Genomic DNA, 10734 nt, shown 5'->3' with positions numbered 1-10734 from the left:
CCGGAACCAATTCCGGATCCAATTCCGATTCCGGAACTAATTCCGGAGCCGATTCCGGAACTAATTCCGGAGCCGATTCCGGAACCAATTTCGGAGCCGATTCCGGAACCAATTCCGGAGCCGATTCCGATTCCGGAACTAATTCCGGAGCCGATTCCTGAACCAATTTCGGAGCCGATTCCGGAACCAATTCCGGAGCCGATTGCGGAGTTGGTTCCGGTGCCGATTCCGAAATTGGTTCCGGAATCGATTCCAGAAACTGATTCCGGACCTACTATCCGGAATCGATTCCATAAAATTTCGGAGCTAGCCGGAATCGATTCCGACGAAATCTTCATTTTTCCCATCACTAGTGCCTAACGAGGACAGTTAAAGACAATGTTTGCCATAGTAATAAAACACTGCATTCAAAATAGTGTGCACACACACGAAAATGCACACACAACATTTAGAAACACCAACGGTTCGATTGTGCACGCACATTAACCTCCAATCGATTCGTCGGCAGATTTCAAAATGGACGATACATCCATGACGGTGAAGATAACGCGCCTGCAGCCGAACCAAACGTACATCGTGTGGGTGCGTGCGTACTCCAACTTTCACGCCTACAGCGACAGCGACAAGTTTCAGATACAGACCTTTCCCGAACCAAGCGACATACAGCTGCTGTCGCTCAACTCAACCGGCTTGCGGCTGCGCTGGATACCGCCGGTGAATTGTCAGAAGTGCGTAATCTGTGAGCTGCCGGCTTTTGCCGATCTGTTACTGATTGACCTTTCGCTTCCCAATACAGGTACAAGATTCAGTACGCGATCGTTGGCCAGAGCACCTGGACGACGATGTACGACTCGCAGGGACCGAGCACACACTGGTACAACTACCACTACGAGCTGAACGGGCTGCTGCCCAAGACGCGGTATCAGTTTGTAGTGCTGTTGCACTATCCGTATCGAGACGAGCCTTACGTGTGGCCACGCGAGCGGGACATCATCTTTGAAACGGCGGCCGACAAACCGGCCGCCCCGGGTCGCCCGATCGTAACCAAGCTGCGCCAGGACGTGTACAAGGTGAGCTGGGAAGCGGCCAAGGATAATGGTGCCATCATCGAGGAGTACGCGCTCGAGGTGCTGGTCAGCCAGCTGAACCGGGCGGCTAGATTTGTACTGTCGCCCGAGGACGACGCCGCAGCCGGTGAGCTGGCGCCCGGCGCGGAGGGTAGCAATGGGACAGCCACGGTTGGTGAGCTGGAAACATACGACGAGCGCTGGAGCCAGGTGTACAATGGCACGGACGTCTACTGGATTATCCCGGAGCGGCATGCGATCCAGAGGAACCTGTTCCGGGTGCGGGCCCGGAACTCGTACGGCTGGGGCCCGTACAGTGACGAAAGCCGACCGACCGGCCCCGAGCTGTACGTGCAGCGCACCATCATCTACATTGCCACCTTCGTTAGTACGCTCGGCACGATTGTCGTGGTTGTCGCTCTGATTGTTATATTTTGTAAGTATGATGTACTGTGCCAGACGTGTACGCAAATATCCGCTATAATGTTGTCTGTTCGTCTACATGCAGTAATTCGCCAAACCGACAAGATGAAGAACTTCCAAATGGATCCGGCTAATGCGCGACTGTCAGACGTGGAGCTGGCTAACTTGCGAGACCTGCCACGGCGCGGTAACTTCGTGCAGACTACCAACATTCTGTACAGCTCCGGCTCGATGACAGGCTCGGAAATAGCTCTGTTGCCCCGCATCCGTCTCGATCAGGTATGGAGAGGGAAGTCCAAGACCATCTACACATCACACTCATCCGTTGTATTTCCGTAGATCTTCATGGCTAGTTCGTCGCTGCTGGGCAGTGGAGCATTCGGCGAAGTGTACGAGGGAGTCGTCAAGGGTGTTGATGGCGAGGCGGAAACTCGAGTAGCCATCAAGGTAAGTGACAGGGTGATGGGGCGCAGCTGCTCGATACGTGTGCACTATTTCTAAATTCATCATTTTTGCAGACACTTAAAAAGGGTGCCAAACTGCACGAGAAGCAGGAGTTCCTTCAGGAGGCGCAGCTGATGAGCAACTTTAAGCATAAGCACATTACGCGCCTGCTGGGCGTCTGCCTGGAAGCGGACGCACTGCTCATCATTATGGAGCTGATGCAGGGTGGCGATCTGCTGAGCTATCTGCGGCGCAGCCGCTCCCTGCCCGGTCAGGCCGCCCGCCTTACGATGCTCGACCTCATCTCGATGTGCCAGGACGTGGCGTCCGGCTGCCGGTATCTGGAGGAGATGCACTTTGTGCATAGGGATCTCGCCTGCCGCAACTGTCTCGTGTCGTCGACGGATCCGCGCGACCGGGTGGTAAAGATCGGCGACTTTGGGTTGGCGCGCGACATCTACAAGAACGACTACTACCGGAAGGAGGGCGAAGGTTTGCTGCCGGTGCGCTGGATGTCGCCGGAGAGCCTGGTGGACGGTGTGTTCACCTCGCAGTCCGACATCTGGGCGTTCGGGGTGCTGCTGTGGGAGATCATGACGCTCGGCGAACAGCCGTACCAGGCGAAAAACAACGTCGAAGTGCTAAACCACGTGCGCGAGGGTGGCCATCTCGACCGGCCCAAGGTGTGCCCGAACGAAATGTAAGCTAGCTGAACGGAGAAATGGGGGGGGGGGGAGAAGCAAAGACCTAAATTATACACGACCACTGTTTTCCACCACGACAGGTACGAGCTGATGAAGTACTGCTGGAAATTTTCACCGGAAGAGCGACCGACGTTCCGTTACTGTTTGGAGGTGCTGAGAGCGCTGCGCGAAAATACCAGCGAAGATACGCAGATCATCGCACCGTTTCCGGCGAAGCTGCAGCAAGGTAGGACTGCACGTAACAAAAATGCTTTCGCACACACACGCACACAAACGCGCGCGTCCTATCTTTGAGCACTATCGCACTTTCGTGCGCGCGCGCACACTACACTTTCTTTGAGCACTGCTCCGCAATCAAGCAAACTCATTCATCTCGTTGCAGAGGCCGTTACCAATCCGGCTTACCTGGTGTCCGAAAGTGGCCAGGTGTCACCACTGTCAGGTAGATAGCCTTTGCACCTCGGCACGATGTCGCCCGAATCACATCCAAAACCATCCACTAGCACCTACCAGCACTACTGAACTGTCATTAACATGCCTGCTCGTTGTCATTGTCATCGTTTCATCGAAATTTCAATCATGGCTTCCGATCGTTGCTTGAAACTAGGCAGACCTTGATTCTAGTACCTCCAAGACAATGAACCCTTCAAAACCCTCTCGAAGTTTCGTTACACTAATTTGATTCCATTCTGGTGAGGTATTCTTTTTTTCTGAAACACAACTTAGCACACCTTCTGAACTCGTCGTAACTTGAAGCTGTCTAGTTTTGCTATGACATCTTCATCGTATCCCAATGAGTTACAGAATGGGTGCCAACTGTCTCAGGTAAACGGATACTGAAACTCTTCAGTATGGAACAGATCAGGAGTTTACTTACTGCAATATTTTACCGTCCATCCCTAACCTCACACGCTTGCTTTCAACTGCTTGTGCAAGGTGCTGCGTATTTTGTGCTGCTTTCCTAAAGATCTGCTCCCTCACAAACATCTGCTCATCTGTTTGCAGGGTCGCTGAGGTACAGTGGTAGCGATGCTGGCCTGATCGCTACTCCACCAACCTCCAGCAGTGGCAGCAGCGGCGCCACTGCATGTCCCGGTCCCAATACGCCCAAATATCTGGAGCTGGTGTACGAGGACAGCGGTGATATGGATCAGCCGGACGGGTTTGCCGCATCTCTCGACCGGGTCAGCCCGATACCGCCAATGCCCACCGACAATGGGTACGAGATACCGATCACCGATAGCCGCGGCCAGATACAGTTTGCCGAGATACCGACCACCAGCCATCCACCCCAAACGACATCGCAGCGTCAGGCAAGTGTGCCCGTGCTCCTACCGAACCTATCGGTGCTGCTGCCAGACAGTGCGAGTACGGGTGCTAACCGGGACTCCCAACCGGTGGAACCACCTTCACTGTGTGCCGCCAACGCCGCCACCACCACCAGCAGTAGTATTATCGAGCGGGAGGAACGGCAAACGAGAAGCTGAGCGGAGACGGACCGAACAGTAGCAAACAGTTGATGGTTGCCGTTCGGATCGTCAGCGCAGGTGATATGGCGACTGGTTTTTACATAGAGTTGTAAACAGTCCCGAAAAGTAAGGCTGCAAACGGTGCGATAGGTGCTGCAAACAAATGTGTGGTAATCAGTGCGATGTAATGTCTTTTTACGGGCTTTTTTATAGTACAATGCCCAAATGGTTATTCAGTAAATGCCCAGAAACAGCGCTTCGCGAACATGGTGTCTGTGCCAGCTCAATAAGAGAATTCAGAGATAGCTTAGAGTACCCGAGCGATAGTAACCAACAGCAACTGGTCGTCTGTATGTAGTGTAACATCTTACTCGGTATAGCAAAACGCTCAATAATTGCGCGAAAAAACAAAACAATTTTTTACTAACAAGCGGTAACATAACACGCTAGACAGATCTGTCGTATAGCTCGGTTAGGTGTACTTTTGATGGCAAGGATTTAACATAGGGGTGCTTTGTAAATACTAATCATAGAGTTTATGCATATCAACTGTACACATGCAAGAAAGAACCTAACGGGGTACGAAATTAAAGTTCTTCCTTGAGCAACCGACCGGTTCTTGTCGAACATTCTAAGAGTAACATTCTTATGAAACACTGCAACATGACAACACAAGTATTATACCAGCACAACAAACGATACCACTCGCGATAAGTGTTTCCAAAGGGGGGGGGGGGGGGATGGCTTTGCGAAGTCAATCTTAGGAACCGAATATTTATAAACCGAGCAAGAGTCGAACCCAATGTCGAATGAAGCTGTCCCCAAAACCCTACTAGCGAGATGCGTTCTGCGATTCAAGATGGTCGAACTCATATTTACACTACCTGTATTACCATAACCTATTTCTTATAAGTCTTAAAAGTCGACCTTCGGTGACGCTTTGCTTCTCAGTGCGCTTGATGAGTAAAATACTGCAAATACTTAGGCGTTAAGCAATTTGTTGTAAGGGAATGAAACATTAACCGTAATTGAGCAACTAATAATTCACGTTGGGATACTATTTAACAAAAAAAGAAGGAAAAAAACAAAAAATAGGAAATAATTCACGCCCAACGTGAATCATCCTATACCAAAACCGCTAGCTTTGGTTGTTAGTTTTAAGGTAGCAGCTGCTGAGCATATATGAAGGTTGTTTAAGATTAAACGGTAAAAAGCAAGCAAATCGTTTCATTCACATCAAACTCGGAAAGTCTTCCGACAAGCTATTAAGCGGCTCTAATCAGGCATACGCCCGGATGCGCCAAAACCAATGTAAAAAAAAAAATAAGAAGTACTGACTGTTTTTCTGTTCCTGTGTCAAATAAATGCTAACATTAACTGTTTCATTGCGTGCGTCTCTGTCGTTTTTTATGTTGTTTTGTATGGTGCCAGTGCTGATAAAGTCAGATCAGTTATTTCTGTACCGGTTTTGATAACGTGTCGTAACTTGTGAAATCGATCGAGCCCGCGTACGGATGATTTGTTGCGCGAAATATCGGTTTTTGTGTTGTTTTTCTTCCGTTCGATTACTTTCATCTTTCTCGGTTGTATTTGTAAACTGTCACAATTAGAGGTTTGTCCGAGATTAGATGCGACAATGAAAGAAAACGCAGATAATTCGTCACATTAAAACAATCCAATCGTTACCCACCTCCCCCCCTCCTCCCTCTCAAAAAACGACTGAAACCTGATAAGACACCAAATTCCCGCTGGACATCAGCGCACCACGCACTAAGAGCGCATGAATGGACGCGAATTGGTAGAGCGTATGAATAATTACACACTACAGACTTACGCTACCGACACACACAGCCTGCGAGGCGGGTAGCCCCTCTGGTGCCAGTGCGCGGTCCAGTGAAAGGGCGCTATGCTGACGAGAACTGTGACAAGGTCTGCAGGATCTTGTACTGCTGATACAATGGCTGTAGATGCAATTGAAGCAGAGAGAGAGAGAGCGAGAGAGAAAGAAAGAGAAAGAGAGAAAGAGAGAGAGAGAGAGAGAGAGAGAATTCGTGTGAGAGCACGAGAGGTCGATAATCATTGACACCGTTGTAACGCCAGCGTACTAGATCAAGGTTTGTACATCGCTTACGACTTTAAGCACCTTCCGTTCGGCAGCGCTTCCGGACATTGAATTGTGAGCTGCAGTTCTTCCTCTCCGTACCTAATAGTTCGAAACATGGAGACATTTCGCATTGATTCTAATGAACGATGTACGTGGTTCATTGTTTTATCATTTCTTCTAAGTTCCTTTTTTTAATTAGATTTTGAAATGATACCTAGAGCCCTAACTATTTAATATTTGCCAAGTGTAAACTCTTCATTTGCCAAACCAAGTCTTCCACATGCATTTCATACACCGCTAATGGCATTCACATGGTTTACCGTCAACGAAGTCACGGCACAGGTATTTTGCGACAACTTCACACGACGCACATGACAAGCCGCCACAAGTTTCAACTGCAGTGGAAGGGGCTGAAAAAAAAAAAATAACGCTACTCAGCCTTGCAGCAAAGTGCATCGGCGCTAGTCGCGTTACCTAAGCCGCCCCGCCATCAGATCGAAAGTAGTTGCGGCTGCTGGCTAGCTTGCTGGCACTCTTCACTAGCGGAATCATTTGTAGTTAAGGTATCGTTCGCGAATGTCATGCCAGCGATTCGTTGGTCGGAAGTGGCACGAGCTCGGATAAAAGCGACAGTCAACCGTGGGTGATCTCGATCCTTCCGATTGGCTCAGCTATCACCAATCAACCACGAACGTGCCGAACGATCCTTTCTTCGACAAGTGGAAAGTGTACCTTCCGGCAATTCCGGGCGATGGGCTGCTGTCGGTGGTATCTGGTGGTGGGATTGGGTTTGGGAAAAGTAGGAACAGGATTGATATTTCTGTTCGCTTGGAGGGACATTTTCGACATACTGGTGACAGAGGTAAGTGCAAGTGTTTATGTGTGTGGTTATTCGTAAATTTGTTAAAACTCACAATTATTGTATATGCAGCAGTAACGATAACAAAGTATACCAACGTTGGGTAGTGCATCTATTAGAAGTAATGCTCTGCCAGTGTTTGAAAAGGCGGTACAATTAGAACCGTTTGAGTAGATGAGTTCAAAGACGTGTATCTTGACCAACGTTATTAAGAAGTGCCAACGTTATTAATTAACGCCCCAGTGCCTGAGTACACAATTTACTTAGATCTTTTTGACTTGGCGAGTTCTAAGATGTGAATCTTGACCAGCATTGAGAACTTATGAAGGAAGTTCAGTTCAGTGTTAGAATATACCATTAACTAAGAACCGTTTCACTAGAAGGGTTCTAAGAGAGTTCTTAGCGAATCTTATCTGTCACAAGTGCATAATAATCGCCAAATGTGACCAATGATTAGCACCATTCGTAGATAAGAAATTGAATCTACTATCATCTATCAGTTGCAATTCATACCGAATTCACAAAAGATGCGTTACAAATATCGAAAAAGTGTCACACAGTGCTTTTCACTAACGGAATAGGCCTCCGACGGCTGGTTCTTTTAATCTACGGAATCGTCGTCACTTCCGTAGCGTATCTTCTATTATTAATATATTCCACATTCCCTTGCCACCTAACCCTGGCAGGCGAGCTAGAAGGACGCCGTGTGCGGTTGTTTACCGCGCAATTCTATCGCAAACCTGATTGAGATGACGACAATAACTTGACATGATCGTGTATGCACAGCTAATAGGCGCCCGGTTGTCACAGTCCTCTTGCAAAACCGTTCTCACCTGTGGGGCACCCGGTGGGGTCAACCGTTGTAAGGTGATTTCGTTTTTGTTCCGGTATCGGTATCAACGGCGTGCTCTAATAGACTCCGCACGTGCACGGCGAAAAAAACAAACCGGCAAAACAAAAACGGTTCGGCGTATATGGGGATGCGCATTGGTGGCGTGATCATCAAGCCCTTATTCTTAGTCTTGTAAGCTTTTCCCCGTTAATGAGGTTAATTGTTTTGTTGTTGTTGTTTTCGTATTTTTGGTCAACTTCTAAGGAAAAATCACTTCTACCTGGGTCCATGTTGTACAAAGAATGGCGTCGTCCTACGGAGCGTCCAAGCTGGCAGTTCTACGTGTACAACTGGAGCAATGCGCAGGCGGTTCTAGAGCATCAAGCTTCATCGGCTAGCTTTGAGGAGATCGGACCTTATCAGTATGAAGGTGTGTGTATATGTAGTGCCTTAGTAAACCAAGCACCCAATGATACTAATTAGAATTCAATTACCATTCGCCGTACGCCGCTCGCCCACAAACAGAGGTCGCCGAGGTGGTAGACGTCAAGTACCATCAAGCAAACGGTACGCTGTCATATCGCAAACGAACCTTCTTCCGGCCCAGTGGCCCCCACAGCACAACTACCAACGGTACCGAAGCGGAACGCATCGTCAGCGTTAATTTCGTCGCCCTGGTAGCGTCCCAGCTTGGCCACAGCATGGACTACTCTGTGCAACGCGAGCTATCCTTCATGCTGCACAACTTCCGCCAGACCGTTACCGTGACTAGACCGATCGGACAGCTGCTGTTTACCGGATATCGGGAACCCATGATGGAACCGTTGCGCAAGTTAGTCTGCCCCACCAAACGTCGCAGTGTGGCATGTCAGGATGAACGGCTTGCCTACTTTCGCACGTTCAACGTTACCCGACGTGCTAGCGAAGTTTACAGTCTGGACGTCGGGCTGAAGGATCGCTCGACGTACGGAACGGTACGATCGTGGGGCGCTGCTGCAGCAGTACCGGCGGCTCGCGGAGAGTTTCATCCGTGCGACGGATTTGCCGACCTTACTGGAGAGTTTTTTCCCTCTCGCATCGAACGCGACCAAGCTATTGCAATTGTTCTGCCCGAGCTCTGTCGCAGGTTAACGCTGGAGTTTGATCGCGAACAGCTCGTGGCTGGCATTATGGGTTTCCGGTACGCGGTGCGGTTAGTACGTCCGTTCCGCTCCGCCCAGATGTCGGAGAGCATCATGCGGAGCTGTCCGGACACGTCCATCCGGCTGGGAAGATATGGTATACTGAACACGAACGAGTGTAACGGATTCCCACTGTACGAATCGGACCAAGCGCACGTTTCCAGCAATGAAAGTCCTTCGTTCGCTTCAGACAGTGACCTGTTGTACTATGTGCTGGAACCTACCACGGGAACGGTACTCGAGTCAAACTTTGGTCTAACGTACCACACGTTCCTGCGCCCAAACGAGCATATTGCGCTGTTTCAGAGCGTTCCCGAGCTGCGCATACCACTGTTTCGCTTTGCTCGCTACTATCGATTGAGCGAGCTGAAGGCAGCAAAGCTTCGGCAGTTGCTGCATCTACTCGACGTAGGGCATCAGATAGCGCTGGCTGGTTGCGTCGCGGGCCTTACGATCATTCTGATAGCGGTAGTGTATGCCTGCTGGAAGGCGCAACGGCCGAGCAAAACTAATAACGATCAATACCGCATCATCGGTATGCAGTTGAGCGATGGTGGGCGTGAACATAATTTATTAAAGTAATACACTTAAAGCAATATACTATGCAAATATTTCAGTCGCGTTGTTTTGTTTCGAATGTGATGGAATTTAGATTTAAAAAATATTAAATTTAATATACAAAGAGAAAAGAAATACAACAGAAGTAGTACATATGAAAAGGTGAATACATGCAAGAATATTACAACAAGGATATTTCCATATTAAATTTTGAAGTACATTTGACCCTATCATAACTAGTAACCTTCTTAACGAATTTTGTAACGAACCAACTAATCTAAATGCTCAACAAGAGTTATGCAACTGTATGTTCCACATCTGAAGAAAGTCCTTGAAAAGGGCTAAAGCTCTTACTGTTACCATCTTACCATCTTACCAAAAACTTTGAAGTTTCTGCCAACAAGAGCTTTTGCAATTCCAGCAGATGAATTCGAGCAGTTACAATTGTATATGAACAGGTAGGTACAGAGTGTGCGTCACTGTACAGCTAGCTCCCGAATCATGCGATTCTTTAATTACAGGGATTTGGAAATACGTTGATTTCTAAATTCAACAATAAATGTGTCTAAAGCGTAGAATTTGCTCCAAGGTGTTTCAAAAGCAAAAATGCTATTTAATGTGTGCTATTTAGTTGACACGTTATATAATGCAACAATCTGATTTTTTTAGACTTTGACATTTGTGTGATTTTTTCAAAAACAGGGCTATCTATAAAAAAACCATATCGTAATTGAACTTTTATAGAAAAGCTCCTTGGTGTAACGTCCTATACAGGCTTTCAATATTTATTCAGTCCCTGCTACGGGGGACGGTCTATTGTAGACTTGAACCTACGACGGGGCTCAATTAAAATTAAATTGGGGTCAATTAAGAAGCATGCCTACTAAAAAGTGGTTACTATTCAATCCTGACTGTATATTGATTGAAAATACCAATTTATCAAGTGTATTTTGGGCTGTCGATATTTGAGTTACACCGAATGCATTAACCGCGTATTTCGAGAACAGACTGTACGTCGATTGTATTTGGTATGACGTACGCATTCATGTGCAAATATGAGGATACATTTGTTAGCAAATAGATAATGTTAAAA

The 10734-nt window shown here is 48.0% G+C and overlaps 2 protein-coding genes across 4 annotated transcripts in view; both read left to right on the top strand.

Annotated features, from left to right (window-relative positions):
* The window catches only part of LOC120906050 (protein sevenless), a 32911-nt gene extending 27419 nt beyond the window's left edge, over positions 1-5492 (top strand). For 2 of the 3 annotated variants that reach the window (XM_040317452.1, XM_040317450.1), the window contains 8 exons: positions 509-728; positions 797-1503; positions 1576-1769; positions 1830-1937; positions 2009-2634; positions 2719-2864; positions 3021-3080; positions 3644-5492. In XM_040317452.1, coding sequence (XP_040173386.1) covers positions 509-728; positions 797-1503; positions 1576-1769; positions 1830-1937; positions 2009-2634; positions 2719-2864; positions 3021-3080; positions 3644-4125 — 2543 coding nt within the window. In that variant the 3' untranslated portion in view covers positions 4126-5492. The remainder of the gene's footprint in view (positions 1-508; positions 729-796; positions 1504-1575; positions 1770-1829; positions 1938-2008; positions 2635-2718; positions 2865-3020; positions 3081-3643) is intronic. The other variant, XM_040317451.1, reaches the window with a different exon arrangement.
* A 1178-nt stretch (positions 5493-6670) lies between these two features.
* LOC120906618 (protein peste-like) lies at positions 6671-9692 on the top strand. The gene is made up of 3 exons (XM_040318417.1): positions 6671-7073; positions 8167-8332; positions 8428-9692. Exons 1-3 carry the CDS (start codon positions 6963-6965, stop codon positions 9663-9665), a joined length of 1515 nt encoding a protein of 504 aa, XP_040174351.1. The 5' UTR covers positions 6671-6962; the 3' UTR covers positions 9666-9692.
* The last annotated feature ends 1042 nt before the right edge of the window (positions 9693-10734 follow it).

The sequence above is a fragment of the Anopheles arabiensis genome, chromosome X, assembly GCF_016920715.1.
Source record: "Anopheles arabiensis isolate DONGOLA chromosome X, AaraD3, whole genome shotgun sequence".
Taxonomy (NCBI): domain Eukaryota; kingdom Metazoa; phylum Arthropoda; class Insecta; order Diptera; family Culicidae; genus Anopheles; species Anopheles arabiensis.
This window is presented reverse-complemented; position numbering and strand designations above follow the sequence as displayed.